Source organism: Candoia aspera, chromosome 1 (assembly GCF_035149785.1).
Source record: "Candoia aspera isolate rCanAsp1 chromosome 1, rCanAsp1.hap2, whole genome shotgun sequence".
NCBI classification, from domain to species: domain Eukaryota; kingdom Metazoa; phylum Chordata; class Lepidosauria; order Squamata; family Boidae; genus Candoia; species Candoia aspera.
Window position 1 is genome coordinate 231,206,177 of NC_086153.1, and position 17,830 is coordinate 231,224,006.

Sequence of the window (17,830 nt, forward strand, 5' to 3'; positions counted from 1 at the left end):
CAGAGTTCAATGCTAATGCTATTCAAACCCCTAAATGTTTTGGGACTCTTGTGTTTAAGGTGAAGACATGCTTTTCCCCATGTCTTCAATTACCTGAGCATTAAGATCTGCCAGGGAGTCATTCCTCTATTAGGGGTAGTGTATAATGTGGAAATGCAGAATATGGCCTCTCTGCTGTGGCACCCAAATGGGATCCCCCAGAAGCCAGATTGCTTTTGTTTTACATGTGGTTTTTCACCCAAGTTTGAGGGTCTCATTTGTGCTCTGTTTTTAAGTAGGCTGCTATTTGTTTTATTGCTTGATCGTTTTAGTGGCTGTTTTTATTGTACTCTGCCTTAAGATCAGCTGAGATAAGGGGGTGGGGGCTTATACACAGCATCAGTATTCAAATGCATTATAAAAAACACTTTTGATCAGCAATAACACTGATACATCTAGAAAGACACACGATATAGGATACGGCTAGCAAATGCAGTGTATGTATTATGCAGCGGTTTCTGAACAGCTGGGTTTGCACAACAGATTTAGTCATCATTAGCCTAACTACGATTTACTCCATCTACACACTTTTTTGAGATTACGGACAATACACTGAGCGATAAATCAACACTACAGGCTGGGTTCAGACAACATGCCAAGCTGAAATGTGTCTGGCTAGTTTGTGCTTCAGTTTATTAGAGTTAACAAATGATATGTCTTACCTAGGCATTTATTTGCTTTCTCTTTCTGTCATTTAAGACTAGTAATTTGGGAGCCTGTGGCCCATAAATTGCTGAACTACAGTATCCATCATCTCTGACCATTGATCAAGCTGGCTGGGGCAGATGAAAATTGACATTAAACCACCCGAGAGGGGTGACTTTGGACCAGGCACTCTCTCTCAGCCCATCCTACTTTCACTGGATTGGGAAAAATAGGAGAAGCTACCACTTTGTCTACTGTCCTGAGCTCTTGAATGAGAGGCAAAATATAAATCGAATAAACGAACACTTCCCCATCTCTCCATTCACTGAATGTCATTTTGAGTTGTCAGTCCAGCCCTGCAGTTATAACAGAGACATTGTTTAAATTTTGTCTTTATGTAATTTGTTTTTATTTTAACCAGTTAGATCAGGGGTTCCTAAACACCTCACATCTCCCCTAAAAGTCCAAACATGAAAATGAACACAAATGAACAATGAAAACAATACAATGAAATGAAAAGAAATAATACCTCCCCTGGACTCTTTCTGCACCTCCCCAAGGGACACACACTGTGCAGTTTGGGAAACCCTGAGTTAGATTAATGTATCTGGCCCACCTTCATCCACGTTGTTTATGAGATTTATGAATAGCGTAAGATGATGCACAATTAATTTTTTGGGAAACACTCCTTCCAATATCCTTAGTGTACCAATGATCTAGTTCACCACACTCTGAAAATACTTTTTTTAACCTGACACATATCCACCTTACAGACAGCCCCTTCTAATTTACATTTCTCCTTTTTATTTATGACAATATATGTGGGATCGTGTCAGAAGCAACATATTCAGAGCCTTTAGCACGGTGCAGAAATATAGCCATTTGTAGGTAATGTCAGTGTATTGAATATATAAGATTCTGCCTGAAATTCTCTCCACCTACTCTTGTTCTTGAAATTCCTAGATGAGCAGCATGTGAAATAACTTCAATCCATAGGAGAAAATATCTCTGGTTGTACTGATCCATTTAGTTTTCACAGCAAGAACACTGGGGTGGGTTGCCATTACCTTCCCCGGGGGTCGCATTTAGTCTGACCTCTCTGTCATGACCTTCCCATCTTGGGTGGCCCTTCACGGTTTAGCTCATGGCATCATTGAGGTGCTCAAGCTCCAGCACCATGACACGGTAACGATCCTTTGCTGAATAATGAAGATCTGGTTGCTGAGAACAAACAAGTAATTATGAAATAATTCTGTCTTGTTGAACTGAACAGGGGCAGCAACTCAGCTATCTGATTATTTAAAAGACAGGGTTGGAGACTTAGAGGTGGTTAATGAGCAAGATAATCTGGACCAGGAACTGAATACAGAAAAAGCATTCTGATGGTTCTAGTCAATGGATGGACATAGAATGGAAATGCCACAAAAGGTGACAAAGCCTGGGGGATGTGGCTTTAATATGTAAACATCAGACAAACTGCTCAAACCATAAGGACAGCTTTACCCTTTGCAGAGGAAACATGGATTTGCTTTCCATTTAGAAACCATGGCAGAGGAAATCAGTCCCCCTTGTTAGCTACAGAACCCCTGATAAGGGGAATGCAGGCTTGCACAACTAACATAACAGCAGCAACCAAAGGCTAGCCTACTAATGCTGACAGGGACTGGGGATCAATGCTAATGCAGATTTAAACTTGAGAAGCAACAGAAGGGGGCAGACTGAGCCACCCCATCCCTGTGAATGTGTGAGGCTTATGCCCTGAAGCTTAACAGGCCACCATAAGGAGTGGGACTTGGAGGAAAAAAGAATGTAAATAAGGAAGCCAGCAAACAGGAGGCAAACCCCAAAGGGGACCACACAAAGCAATCACAGATATGGAAAGAAAAGGTCACCTGGAGACACCCCAGCCTGTTGTAGAAACACATTAGGTTCTCGCACATATTCCCCAAAAAGAGATCTATAATCTGAAACAAAGCCATAGGAAAGATATCCTGCCTCTACTGATATAACCCTGCAATGCAGGACCTTTCCCCTCTTGTATCTAACAGTAGCACAACCATGCCCTGGCATCATTGTTTTCCAGCTGGGTCCTTTTGATGTTGCCTCCACCTTGTCCCCAGCCCACAAGAGGACAGTCTTAAGTTTTCCTGAGCCACACTAAAGTACTAAACTAACACTGTCCAGTGACACCTGTAAGATACAGACAATCGGTTTGGTTTTGTTACCCATTAGGTTGAAGGGAAGTCAGGTGACTGCTGGGCCTTGAAAACAGAGGCAACAGAAGCAAGGGTAGGAATTGGCAACGGGGATAGCAAATTTCATGCCAGAGTCTTCCTCTAATTCATGGGTTGAGAGCGCTTCAGATCAGCAGTGGGGAAAAGTCCTTAGTGGTGCAGATGAGAATTTAGTTTGTTCTACAGCATATGACCGGTTTGTACAGGGCCAGCATGAAGTCAGGACCTGCATGACCTGGGCAGAAAATAGAATAATATGCATTTTTACTCTATATATTTAATTTGTAAAATACCCACAGAATATGTTTATGAAACAATGGTAGCTACATTGGGAAAATAAAAGTTAAAAACAGTAATGGGTCTATTGGCAAACATCTGGATGAAGCATAATGGATCAGCCTATGTTTTTGACTCCAAGTAGTTTTAATAATGGGAGTAGTACCCTCCTCTCAAAGAAATGAAATTGAAGGCGAGTAGAAGCATATTGGTGTGAATCAAATTCCAGGTCTTATTTGAAACACGTATTGGTCCCGTTTCTTTCCCCTCCCGCTTCTTTCCCCCTCCCCCTTCTCCACAATCATGAATCCTGTAAATGTGTTCAATTTTGCAACTGCTGTTGCCACTGTGTCTTAAACTCCAGTTGCTCTCTCCAGCCCCCACAGGGTGCATTCAGGGATCCATAAAAGCAACTGCAGCATAGCATCCTGCCCTGGGCAGAAATAAAACCACAAGCAAGGGTTGCCAAATAACTTCCAGCATGTGGTTTTAAATAACTTCTAATTGCTTTAAGCAGCTCTAATTGAATAAATCACCCTTGGCTAAGTACTGATATTTAATTAGAAAAGGTAGAACGAGTCTAAAAGAAATCTAAAGGGCCCAATTATGAACCATACTCATTAAAAAATTAGCCATACCTTAAAAGTTGTTTGTTTGATAAAGTGGCGCTCAAAAGCCTGTGTTGACCACTGACCCCTGCTGGCCATAACATGGAGCAGTGTGTTTAGCTGGGTGTCTAACACTGGGCTCAGAAGCCCACTCAGTGTTTTCTTTAAGAAAAATAATACTGCGGGTGCTGACACAGAATGGCAACAGTGAGACTAAAGGACAAGTAACAATAACTTGCCCATGAAATTAAGTGCCAAGTAGAGGGGTAGCTGAATACCATTACAAAGAAGCCTCTGAAACCATGGCTTCCTGCTTCCATAGAACCTCCATTTCGCAGAGCGCAAGCCAAAGGCAAATGGTCGTTCTGCCTCCACCAGCCAACACATTTCTCCCACTCCCTATCCATGCTACCCAGCTCAACTCAACCCATTAAAAAGTACCAACCACAGAGTTTTGCTCCACACTTGTGTGAGCACGTGCCTATGCATGCAGATGCAAATCTCCACTTTACTGCCATCTTTTTTTCCTTCTGCTTCCCCATGGTCTCTTCACCCCAGACCTCTTCCACTGAATTTTCTGTTTAATTGCACTGATTTCTTTTCCTTCATGGTTTTGTTTCTTTTTCTCCCTCCCTCTCACACACCATCCTGGACCAACCCACTCTTTTTCACCTTCCTCCCATGGCCTCCATCTGTTTTTCCCTCCCCCTTCACATTTTTCCTCCTACAAGCCACAACAGGCATAATTTAGCCTCTGCAACCCACAAATATGCTGTGAAATCCAAAGGAAAGTGGCTGTGTACATCAAAGACCCAGAAATGAGCACCAAGCAGGGGGAAAATAATGCAGTCCTGGGAGACCACTTTTTGAAAATATCAATCAGTTGCTCAGAGGGGAGCAGATGGCAGGCTCCGGAAGCACCTGTATGTCCACAAATGTCACACTGGAGACTTCAGCCCCAGAAAAGTGCAGAAATGCAGAGGCAGCTATTGAATTACAAGTGCATTTGAGGCAAAAAGCAATCTGAAAAGCAACTATGTGCCACACCTTATTTCCAGCAGAATTAAGGCAACATGAAGTGAAATAAGATCTCCAATTCAAATCACAGAGAAATGGCTTGCAGACTCCAATAAAAAATACCAGGATATAATGAAAAATTGCTGGTTCAGTTAAGTACATGAAACAAGAACAGCAGTTATTATTTTGGCAAAGCAGCCAACAGCTAATAACTTGAGTAATCTTTCTTTGAAGAAGTGGTTGAATCAGGAGTCACTTTTCAAATATTGTAGCATTCTACAGTTCTCCAACATACTCTGTCTCTGCGTGTGTCCATTAAGAGTTCCACATACTGGGGTCCCCTACTTCCTGAACTTTGGCAAACCAACCAACCAAGCAAACCTGTGGCCTTTAAAGTTGCAGGCTTTAGTTCCCCCTAGTGATTGTCTGCTGCAACTGCAGCCAGTTCATCCATCAGCCCAATCATTGCTCAGGACATATCAATTATTTGAACATTAAAAATTATGTTATCAGGCATATCCTAGGGGCCAGCAGGAGTACTGTTCTCCTATTCCCTTTCCTTTGTGGGAAAATCTCTCTGAAGCATCTCATATTTGAAATTTGGAGCAAGGGAAGGCTCTACCCCTCCCCATTCCTAACATTGGCTGGTAACTTAGATTGTTTTCCCCCCATTTAGCTTGGCTGACTACCTAGATTAGCTAAGAAATATTTGTTGTGCCACATGGTGTACCACTCCCATTCCCATGGAAGTGAGTTAATGGTTCCATATGCAGTAGCAGAGGGAGCATATTAGAAATGCCCTCAGTACCTTTCAGCTCTTATGATTCTAAATAAGCATTTTCCCAACTGTGTGGACTTCAACATCCAGAATTCCTAGTAATGACCATATCGGCTGGGGAATTCTGGGAGTTGAACTCCACCCCTCTCAAAGTTGCCCAGGTTGGGAAACACTGTTCTAAACAGAACAGCATGCAGTTCTTTGACATCAAAAGCGAAATGGGGAACACCTGGGGAGATGCACACAGCATCTGTCTGCAAATCTGTTTGGTGCACAGCAAACAGATCTCAGGAAAAGACACAGCAGCTGCTTTAAGGAAGCAACTCCTGCCTAGCCTTGAAGTTGAAGTACTGCACACACCTAATAAAGAACAGAGTTTTAACCAAATGATAACTGGTAAGTGAAAAATTATAAAATGCTTCATTTTCTTTTCTGTCAGTGTACCAAGAGAATGGAAACAATCCAGGAAAATCTGTGGAGCTGGACATTAACTGTTAAAACAGCCCACTGAGCAAGTCCAAAGGTTAGCCTCCAATTTTCATACAAGAGAAAGGGTAAGCTAACAAAGGGGTCCCCGAGATGAGACTGTTTTCCTTCACAAGGCATCGTCATTGATCAGGCCTAAGAAAGGAAGGCAAAGCATCAGCCCCTCTAGCAGCTGGAAGAGCTAACATAGCATGGAGGTTTTATTGGCAAAAGCAAGAATTAACACCAGTCCAGACAGCAGGTATAGGGATAGGTTGGGAGAATCAGAAGTGGGCGTTTAGGCGGGTCCAGCCCCTTGCTGCATCCGCTTCATCAGCTCTTCATCCTGCATCGAGAGTTCTGTCAGTTTCTTGCCCATGCGCTCATGAATGTCCAAATACTTGGAGACGCAACGATCCAGGCACACGGATTCCCCCTTTGACAGTTCAGCTTCCTTGTAGTGAGGAGGAACACATTTGCGATGGCAGGCATTGGTCATTCTGTGATTGTGCAAGAAGTAAAGAACTTGAGAAAACAGTCATTTTTCAGAGTTCTACATTCAGACAACATAAAACACCTAAAGACCGTCCATGCCCATAACTCTAATGGTAACTAAAACATGACGTTTCCACCAAGATTTTGATAATCTCTGATGCAATTACCCTACAGCTTTGGTTTCTTTAGGACCAAAATTACAGAATGAGCCCTTTAAGTCACTTCTTGATCTAGGCTATAGTTTTGGAGAGAAACTATCACTTCGTATTGAATTTTGTATATTGGACACTGCAGACTCAAAGCACCCTGAGTAACTTAGTTTACCGCATCTTAATGTTCTAATCCAGATGACACTGTGATGGAATGAGCAGCAGGGTTTTATTCAGAAATGCACTATTTTGCCTCAGTAGCTGAATCCAGGTAGGCTACTTGTTCTATTAACAACTCGTCAAATGTTTCTTTGCCATCACTACCATCTTCTTTTAGCTGCTCTTCAGATGAATAAGTGCAATTCAGTCAGTCAGACAGTTCCCGTTGCAGGTTGTGGAGCAGACCAAGAATTACTGCTATCCAAATGGGTTAGACTTAGAAATTCAAAAAAAAAAAAAAAAGGTATTTCAGCAAAATATGACCTGGAGGCTATATAGTCAAAACACAAGGTCAGTGCATGGTACAGATTTAGTATACTTAAATTATGCAAAAGTGAACCTGACGAGGTATGGTAAGAAGAGATCCTATGGAAACCAAAGCAAAAACAAACAAGCAAGCAAACCAAAAACCCCAAAATTTTACGGAGCAAAAGATCCAAGTGTCTTTCAGAACAAGCTGTCATGATAGCTGGGGAAAGATCAAAGAACAGAAATAAGGATGTATGACGACTGGACACAGACTTTCAATATCAAGCCAGAAAGGACAAGGAAAGTTAAAAATGTTAACAAATAGAAGAAAATATCAAGAAAAAGAAAATTAGCAATAAAAAGATCTAAAAAATCAATGGAAATTTTTCAGCTAAGGTAGAAATACTCAACAGAAATTACAGAAAATAACTGAATAGGCAAATGAGATTCCAGGAAGATGAAAAGACTACACTGGAATCCTTTACAAAAGGGATTGTAGATTGACAAAGACAGTTGAAGGGAGAGAAAATATATTCAGGAACTAGCTTAAAGAGAAAGTGATGCAATAGAACAGCTTCAAACAGGAATACATCAAATGGAGATGAAATGCCCGTTGAACCGTTAAAAGCTGCAGAAAAAGAGGTAGTTAGTGCTAAGAGCTCTATATGAGGCCTAGGCTTTTGAAAACAAAGTGTATCTACCTATACAGTACTGCAAATAGCGACATAAAAAACTTTGCAGAAATTACCAAACTTCCACAAACAAATATTTACTTAACTTCTTACAAAAAATAGAGCCATACATGGAAAGAGAAATGCCAAATGAACAGGCATGTTTAAAAAAACTAGGGGTGTGCAAAACAATCCATTTTTAAGTGTCTCAAGCATGAAATTTCATGAAACGTCCTGCTTCAAGGGCAAAATTACTGTTTGGGATTTGAAATATTTCCAAAATGCTTGAAGCAGTCCATTTTGTGCTCAAGACAGGGAGTACTATGAAGTTTCAAGCACGAAAAAGTTCAAAATGAAGTATTTTGCACATCCCTACAAAACCGGCAGAGGGACACAAGGCCAGATAGCTAGCTTAAGAAGGATAACGAAGATGGCATGAGAATACAAGGGGATCATACCAGAACGTGGAATATATTAATGGGTGAATCAGAATACTTGATTATTCAGTTGAGTAAACTTTACAATGAATGAGAAGCTATTATAAGAATGTTTAAAATAGGAGAAGTGAGACAAAGAAGCATATGGTCCTCTTATCTGTTTACCTTGTACAATAAATATGTATTTATTTATTATTCAAATTTCTATCACTGCCCATCTCCCCCCAAACAGGGGCACTCTGGGCAGTTATATCATACAAACAGCAGAACTGGAAGAAATAATCGCTGAAAATAAAATTGGTGACCAAACAGTAACCATTTGAAATATGCTGTTGGGTTGTGCATTGCTTTGGATTCTAAATCAGAAAGGCTCTTTGGAACATGCAGCAAAAGAATGCAACACCTTTCTTTAATTCCTTAAATTCAGTGCCAAGGAAAAGCATCTTTTTGCTTTCAGATCCAAAGTGATACACAGCCCTAATGTGCAGACAATATCACTTTATTAGCTGCAAGTAAGTAAAACTTAGATAGTTTGAAAACACAAAATGAAAACTCTGGATAAATGTTAAGGAAGCCTAAATGCTTATAAACACCACAAACTGGCAGAGGCACAAAAAGGGGCAAGTTAGAAACCAAATAGCCTTTTTTTCTTTTTCTTTTTTTTTTCTTTTTCTTTTTGCTGCTAATTTTGTTTTGTCTTTTCTTTAATATGTACAAATAGTAATAAATAACAGTACAGTGGAGTCATTACTGTATTAAGCTTAAGACAGAAACCTTTATCACGTAACAAATAGTTTGATGTATTTTTCAGTTGTTTATTAATGCCACATTTAGCTTTGGATGCAAAATTTAAACAACTTTATATGCTTATCAATATTGACACTTTAGAAATCATAGTTAATATTGATACAAACTTCTTTATCTTTAAAGGTTTAAGTTATCCAACATTAGAGTGTTAATCTCTAGTCAATATTGTATAAATAGCACTGTATTCAAATAATATAATGCGCTACTTATGTTTTATAATAATACAATAAAACAAATTATAAAAGAAATTTTTTTTAAAAATTAATGTTTTATGTATGTTTAGTGAACCTACAGCTTGGAGCAGAAAAGTGAATGCAGTAGGTTTTACTTTGGGGTTCTTCAGAACAGGTAATGATGGATAGTGCATTCAAGAAGTAAAAAATGAGATTATTCTTAGAAGGAAATGACAAGCTTAGAAACCATCATGGAGGATTAGGGTATTACAATAGCAACAAATGTCAGCATAGTTAAAGCAATGATATTTCCAGTGATAGGGTACAGTTGTGAAAACTGAACATTAAGAAAAAATGAGAGAAAGAAGATAGATGCCTTCAGATTATGGCTTTGAAGATGGTTACTAAGACTACCATGGCATGCAAGAATCACCAGTCAGTTAGTCCTGGACCAAATAATGGTTGGCTCTTCCCCGGGTGATAAGCAGCAAGAGATATGGATGGCCCCAATCCTACCAGCCTTTCAAAAGGCTGTGAAGACCTGGCTCTTTGTCAAGGCACTGAGGCCAGACTGTAGTCACTGAAGCTCTGGCCTGGATGTATGGTTTCGATTAATAAAAATAAATAAATAAGCAGATACCCACATACTTTGGGTATATGATGCAAGTAGATGCTGGATAATAAAAATGAGTATGTTTGGCAAGTTGAGGGAAAAAGACATAATATAGGTGGATGGGATTGAGGGGAGCCAATATATCTCAGTGTTACCTCCAGACTTGGACTCCCCAGTCATCCTTTCTTATATGTTGCTTTACTGTTACTACTAGTGTGTGCCAGTTTCTGCCAGCACACATGGAATCATGAAAGACTGCTTTTTTATTTTTATGTTTCCACCAGTTCATGAACGGGTGGTTAGTGCTTAGTCTGCAGATATAAATATACATATGTTTATACATTTCTCAGCAAAGAGGAAGCCTATGTCAGCATATAAAAAGCCTAAGCATATGAAAGGTCAAGGAAACCAGGAAATGAGAAATATGCAAGGACAAGCAAAAGAGGAAAATCTCAAATCTTGCATTTTTATATTTACTAACCAATTACAGTACCTAGAGATAAGTTGTTCCGATTTTTTAATTTAGTGACCAATGGTATGAGCAAAATTCAGGATCGTGCCTTCTTTGTAGAGTTATACAGAACTACTGAACTTGGCCTCTTCTTTTCCTAAAAATCACCAAGACTTAGCCAAGTTTAAGAAACAGTTGACTGTTACCAAAACCGACTCCAGTTAGGGTAATGTTAGAAAATGAGTCTCCCATACTATGAAGAACATACCAAATTGGCATAAAATTACAAAAAAAAAGCAGTGTCAATTTCCCTGTTTAGGTAATTTTGATGAAGCCTGGTTAGAAAACCTTCAGGAAAGGTTAAAGGACTACACTAAGTTGAGATAAGGTTTTACGATGTAGCAGAAAGAAGCAAAAAGTAGAAAGGATAAATCAAAGATTACCAGCTTAACACTGGGGAAACTGAAGATAAAAGTAAATAAAGGAGAAGACAGACATAAATTGTTCAAGCAGCCAGTTATTCCAACAGAAGCCTTAGAATAAAGCACGAGCCTGTTCTGTTGTAGAACAAGATGATTTACTGGATGACATTTTTACATCTTCACAAGCCACAGGCCATACTACCATTGAGTCATCAACCAGCGGTGTTGCAACTGGATCTTCCAAGGGATTCATGCCCAGTGCCCACTTTGTCCCAAAGGGCTCAGCCTGACCCAGCCTGACTATAAAACTGCAGCTAGGCTACAGCTAGCCAACTGACGGAGCTCCACTGATAACCACTCTACCAAGTATCAGACTCTAGGAGACAAGGCCTTATGGTGGATAGTCATGTTCCCTGGAGCTATACAGATCTACTGAACTTGGCCTCTTCTTTTCCTAAAAATCACCAAGACTTAGCCAAGTTTAACAAACAGTTGACTCTTGCTTTTACCACATTTCAGCCTACTTATGGGGACATCCAGCAGATTTTAGGATTAATCATGCAACCAGATCAGCAAGCATGGTGGCTTAGGGCAGCTGAATGGCCTGCCATTTCACCACTGACTCCACTGGGATAGGAAGATGATGCAACAGTAATCATTCTCAGAGCTAAAATACTTGATGTTATTCTAATGTTCTACCCTATCCAGGCAAATTACTTAAATGTAATTTAAGTAGTAATTTAAGTAAGTGAGCCAGTTTGGTCTAGTGATTAAGGTTCTGGGCTAGAAACCAGGAGACTGGGAGTTCTAGTCCCACCTTAGGCATGAAAGCCGGCTGGGTGACCTTGGGCCAGTTACTTTCTCTCAGCCCAACTCGGTGCAATGTAGACTAGCCTCCTCGTGGTGCACCCCGGGCAACGTGACTTGTCATGGCTAAACAGTCTACACATCTGGCTGCTGGTCCTCACAAGGATTTCCCAGAAAAAAAAGCATGAACACCAAACTGCTATGCCATATGATTAAAAAAAAAAAAAGTAAATGTAATCTGGTTCCAGTGTTGTTACTATCTGTCCCTTCCTCCTTGCCTTTTTTAATTGTAATATTACTTTTTAATTGATTGTTTTTATATTATTTTTAATTTTTTATTGTGCACCACCCAGAGTCACATTTTGTGAGATGGGCAGCTCTATAAATATGATGAATAAATAAATAAATAAATAAATGTTCTTGGAAAAGCTACAAGTTATGGCTTTTGGGTGATGATCTATGGCAGACTAGACATCACTTCTTGATCTACAAATAGTCTAGGCTATACTTTTGGAGAGAAACTATCACTTTGTATTGAATTTTGTATATTGGACACTGCAAAACTCAAAGCACCCTGAGTAACTTAGTTTACCACATCAAGGTACAGCACCAGGGACAGCATTGCAGCAGAGATCAGTGTCTAGATGGCAAATTCTGGCAGGTGCTGTCTTTCTGGATAAAGGAATGATCATGAGATTGCCCACTTGCACTCCAGACAGCTGCTCCTCATGATTAGACTGCAGGAACTGAGGTTTTTGCAGTCAACTCATGAGTTGAGCGGCTGGGAGTCAAGGGATTTCAACCAAGCTCACAGCCATAACGCAGCCTATATAGATGCATGCTTTGCACAAGCCTCACTTTCTTAAACAGTTTTGGATGTAATTAATTTACAGCTAAAGAGATTTTCTGAGTGGCAGGATAAAAGAATTCCACTTGGTGAGTCAATGTTCTTTCTGGACTAAAAAGAGGGAAAAAGGGGTTTTAAACATTTAAAAACTTTTGGCAAAAAGCTAAACAAGGAGTGGATGTAAGAAAGTTTGAAAGAGATAAAGGGGATAGTTATTTTGAAAGATTATTTTTTTGGTGAAAGTGCTTTTGAATAAATTAGAATTAAAATAGACAAATGAACTGGACCTTCATGGGAATGCTTTTTGTTTACTATTAAAGAGTACAGACAATTGGTGGATTTTATAAAACAAAAGATAATAAAAGCTAGAAAATTTTGGATTAAAATACATACAATGATTCAGAGGGTTTTAAATATTAATATACAATTGAGATCAGAGGTCTTTCTTTTGAGACTGATGGACAGGCAGCTGGAAAAAAGTCATGGAACTCTGTTTCTGTATATAACTGCAGTGAGATAATTATACACACAAAGATGGAAAGATTAGGCTATACCAAGAGTGGAGGAATGGTTGGTGAAGATGATGGAACCTGCTGAGATGGCCAGATTGACTTCTTTGATAAAAGACAATATCTATGTTTATTGCTGACTGGAAACCCCTTATGGACTTTTTGTGGAAAACAGAAAAAAAATGAACTTATCATTTATGTTTTTGATGATTAAACAGGATATATTATAGAAATAAGGAAGACATGTTGTAACTTTAGAGGAAGAAGGAAATTTATCATTGTGCGTATAACTTCTATAAAGAAGATCGGAAACCACTTCTTGAATCTTTTTTCTTTCTTTAACTTCTTTTTCTTGCACCTTTAGCTTTCCCTTTGATTTCTTTTTTTCTTTCTTATTTTATATTAGTTTTTATCTTCTTTTTAAAGCTATTAATAAAATTATTTTTAAAAAGGAAAAGCCTCAAGAGGCTTTTATTAAGAGACAGGCTGAGATGGTGAGATTTTGCCAATTCATTCACCAGGAGTCAAATCCAACTTATGGCACTACCTTAGTATGCCATTTCAAATTCATCATGTCTATATCTCTCATCCAAGACTGAAGAACCCGAAATGTCCTGTCACTTCTTATTTAGATTATATAAAAGTAAGATGTTAAAAATTTGCTCTGACCATATTACTTTAAAAACAGCACAACTTATTTTTAAGAAAAAGAACAAGTAAAAATACAGAACATCCACTTCTAAAGCTGCACTTCTATGTATATATAATCTATTTAAGCATGTAATCTGACCCAGTTTAGAGGGGGTGGAGGGGGAGTTAACCAATAGTCGGTTAGCCTCCAGCTAAAGTGAAACCAATCCTACACTAGCATCTCCGCTAGTCTATTCAATTTTGCGCCCCCAGTGGCCACAAATGAAACTACAGTGTAGCTAGAGTCTTTCCCCAACCCCTGCGTGTTGGCTATGACCCTAAGAAGGAATGAGGTACCTATTCTTTATGTTTGTTTTTCATCATAAAAACTAATTTAACGGCTAGGGACTCAAAACTGCTCCCAGCAATCAGTTATTATGTCTGGGTTGTATGCTGTGTGTAACTCTCTTACCCACATTATTGCTAAGCATAGCATAAAGGTAAAGGTAAAGGTTTCCCTTGACGTAAAGTCCAGTCGAGTCCGACTCTAGGGGGCGGTGCTCATCTCCGTTTCTAAGCCTTGGAGCCGGCGTTGTCCATAGGACACTTCTGGGTCATGTGGCCAGCATGACGACACGGAACGCCGTTACCTTCCCGCCGAAGCGGTATCTATTGATCTACTCACATTTGCATGTTTTCGAACTGCTAGGTAAGCAGGAGCTGGGATTAACAACGGGAGCTCACCCCGCCGCGCGGTTTCGAACCGCCGACCTTCCGATCGACAGCTCAGCGGTTTAACCCGCAGCGCCACCGTGTCCCAGATAAGCATAGCATAGTTTAGCATTTAATTAAAATATACCTATATGACTTATTACTAAACTGGTCTGTTAATCTCTCTTAGAAAAACCACATTTTGGATTAAAACAGACATAGGCCATCTTTTCAGGCTGGTTCCATTTTGGCATTTCTAATTTATGAGATTTATCCCCATCTCAAATCCTTAATGGACTCCAGGAGGTTGACAGGTACTAGTACTAAACAAAACAATGATAATAAATAATACACAATTATACAAAAAAAACTACTTTAAATAATGTTATTTATCCCAGATTAAATAACCAGTTAAAACTGATCCATTCATTATTCAACTCTCTTCACTAATTACAGGTTCAATTTTTACCTGTTTCTATAATTTTACCTCTAACCATTTGAGCATTAATAGCACTCCCTTTATTATAAATGTCTAATCAATAGTTCCCAAACTGTGGGTCACAGACCCCTGGGAAACTGCAGAGTCACTGCAAGGGGCCTACAATACACATCAAACATAAAAAACCCATTCACACAGCTCTTTTGCTGGGACAGGAACTGACCAGAAAGAAGTATTTCCCTGCCTGGGTTGAGATGGAAGGGAGTGATATCCTGGGCTGGCCTAGGAGGAGACTAAAAGAAGTTAACAGCAGCCCATTTGTTTGGTTCCTCCTCCTTTTCTCCTGGACAGTGCCAGTATTTCTCTTCTTCCCAGCATACAAGTCTTCCTGCCATTGCCACATTCAGTGCATCATGCCTGGAAATTGCCCGTAAATGCTCTTGCCCCACACCAGTAGTATTACTGTATGTATACTCCTCCTCCTCCACTTTCCTTGCCTCCCAGAGCTACCCAGCTATCTCACCAGGGCTCCCTGTGTATTCCACCTGCCCCAGATCCTTCTGACATTTTCCTTCCCTCACAAGCTGACACTCCTTAGCCTCATTCTCTGGTACTATGCTAACAGCTTCCCTCATTTGACTCACTAGCAGGGCTGCAGAAGTGGAAGAGCCTACAGCTTCTCAGTCAAATCACCAGCATCCCCACAGCTGAAAGCTCCTAAGCCTATCCACTCACCTGAGTGGTCAGCATGAAGGCCTCGCTGAGCTGCAGCATTACCTGCACTGGCCAACATTCCCTGGCAGAAAAACAGCTTCTTTTAGCCAATACAAAGTAGCTTCTTTTATTTCTTCTTTTTCTTCCCACCCTTTTGGACCATTTTAGCAGGTTGCCAAAATATTTCCAGAGACAGAAAAATACTCACACATATAAGTATTTTTTTTTCAACTGTATGATGTTAGTAATAGTAGATGTTATTGTAATTTATAAAGTAATATTCATTTAAAAGCATTACTCATGATTGACTGATCACATAGCTTTTATCACTGTTTTATTTCAGTCAACAGATACTAAAAGTATAAATAATAATGTGGGGAACTGCAAAAAAACAAAAACTCCATTAAAATGGGTTCTCATACTCAAACAGTTTGTAAACCACTAATTTAAGTCACTGATCTTTCTATTTTGAGATAGGAAACCTGTGGCTACAATTACAACTCCCATCAGCTCAGCTTCCACAATCAAAGATAACCGGAGTTTCCTTGTAATGATCTAAAATAAGTTTTGCCATTTTGGCATCAACTTGGCTAGCTGAAGATACCTATGACTATACTCCAATGGTGTGATCCAAAATGAATGAGATAATAATAAATCTGTTAGCCTTTTCATGTTTTTGTTGCTAAAAAACTAACATAACTACTCCTTAAAAATGTTAATACCTGTTGTACATATCAGCCATCATCTCCACTTCCAGCTCAGCTGCCAGCTGCTGAGCCCGCAGAGGATCCATCACACCTTCAAGTAATTGACCTTTTTATAGCTGGAGAACACAAATATTGGAAACCAGTAACTCCACTAATGTAAAAATATATATATGCAAATTCACTATCAATAAAATTGTACATTGTCAGTATTTTAGAAACCTGTTTTTGAGACGTAATCTATTTGCAATCTGGCTAATAAAATGTGAGAATGCATAAATCACTCCAAGCCCCATCTCCCACTCTAACCAATCAGTGTCACGGGAAGATAAAGCCACTGTATCAACCCTGAAGTAGAAAGAGATGGGGATTAAAAAGAGTCAAAGAGGAAGGGGAATGAATAAGATGACAATTACTCAACAGAAAGAAGGGCAGAAGTCATAATTCTCTATTTTCTTTCTTTTTTCATTTCCTGTCTTTTTTCTCTATTTTTTTCTTTCTTAATTTTCTTTTAATTTTATATACTTTTATTGTATTGAAAAAATAAAAATTAAAAAAAAACCTGAAGTACAAAGGGATGCCTGATCTCTAGACTTTCTCCCTCAGAACGATCATCGTTTTGCTGCTGTTGGCGATGGTGGAGGGAATACGGAAAAGAGATCGGGAAGGGAGCTGGGTTATGGTCGCGTGCGCGCCTTTTTACTTGCTTCCATAATAAAAGTGAGCAAACCTACTGGTGATTCCCACCCTATCTCCTCTCTTGTTTCAATTCCTATGCATGCAGCCTCGCCTCGGCATTAAATCCACGCAGAAAGACCGCGCTCCATCCTTTTCTTCAGGCTGCCTTCTCCATAAATTCCCACAAACACCTCAACAACTTTGCTACTTCATCGCTATCAAAACTCACCTTCAGCCCAGGTACCAACCGGAAGCACGAGGAAGTAGCACTTCCGCCAGCCTTTGGTTTCACTCCCTTCTTGGATACCATAGAAACTTCCTGGACGGAATCATGCCTTCTCTAGGCAGCCGGAGAAGTTCTCGAATTACCGCAGCCCAATAAGGCAATTGATACCACGTGCCAGGCGCAGGGCTACTGCGCAGCTGCAGCGTGACGAGAGCGGGTATTTCTATTTCAAACCATAGAGAGGAGGGAGCTGCGGGGTGAAGTCTGAGACGTGGTGCCTAGAGCGCTGGATCGCGGCTATCCGAATTCGCAGCCGGTATGACCGCTAGCGTGGGAATTCTGGGCGTTGTAGTCCAAGAGGTCGAAGAAGGCTGTCCTGATGTTCCGGAAGATCATAGAGAAGCAAGCAAGCCAGGAGCGAGAGGGTGCTGAGCCAGTGCTGCTGTTTTATCAGTGAACTTTTGCACGAGACCTTGGACGAGTTGTTGGCCTTGTGGCCATATTTACAGCAGGCACTGATGGCTTCTCTGCACCTAAGGCTTTTTCAGCCGCCGTTTTCTGACCAACCTGTCCGGGTTCGCACAGCATGTACAGTAAAATGTAGTTTCCAGTCACGGGAAATGATGATTGCCCTTTATTCCGCTTTGATCAATTCACACCTTCGACCAATTAACAAGTTTTGCTTAAGGAAAATAAGCATGTATTCTGCAAAGATTAATAGTAGTAATATTTTATCCCATCTTTTTAATATAAATATATATATATAGAGAGAGAGAGAGGGGTCAACTCAAGGGTGGAGAATACATTCTAGCATTTT

At 39.9% G+C, this 17,830-nt stretch overlaps 1 protein-coding gene across 1 annotated transcript; it reads right to left on the minus strand.

The window, feature by feature from the left end:
* Nucleotides 1-4,932: 4,932 nt before the first annotated feature.
* On the minus strand, nt 4,933-17,117 carry TIMM10 (translocase of inner mitochondrial membrane 10). Its single transcript, XM_063289095.1, has 3 exons — nt 17,017-17,117; nt 16,128-16,228; nt 4,933-6,562 (listed from the first exon to the last, which is right to left on the minus strand). The coding sequence occupies exons 2-3, from the start codon at nt 16,196-16,198 to the stop codon at nt 6,361-6,363; spliced, it is 273 nt and encodes a 90-aa protein (XP_063145165.1). The 5' UTR covers nt 16,199-16,228; nt 17,017-17,117; the 3' UTR covers nt 4,933-6,360.
* Nucleotides 17,118-17,830: the final 713 nt, after the last annotated feature.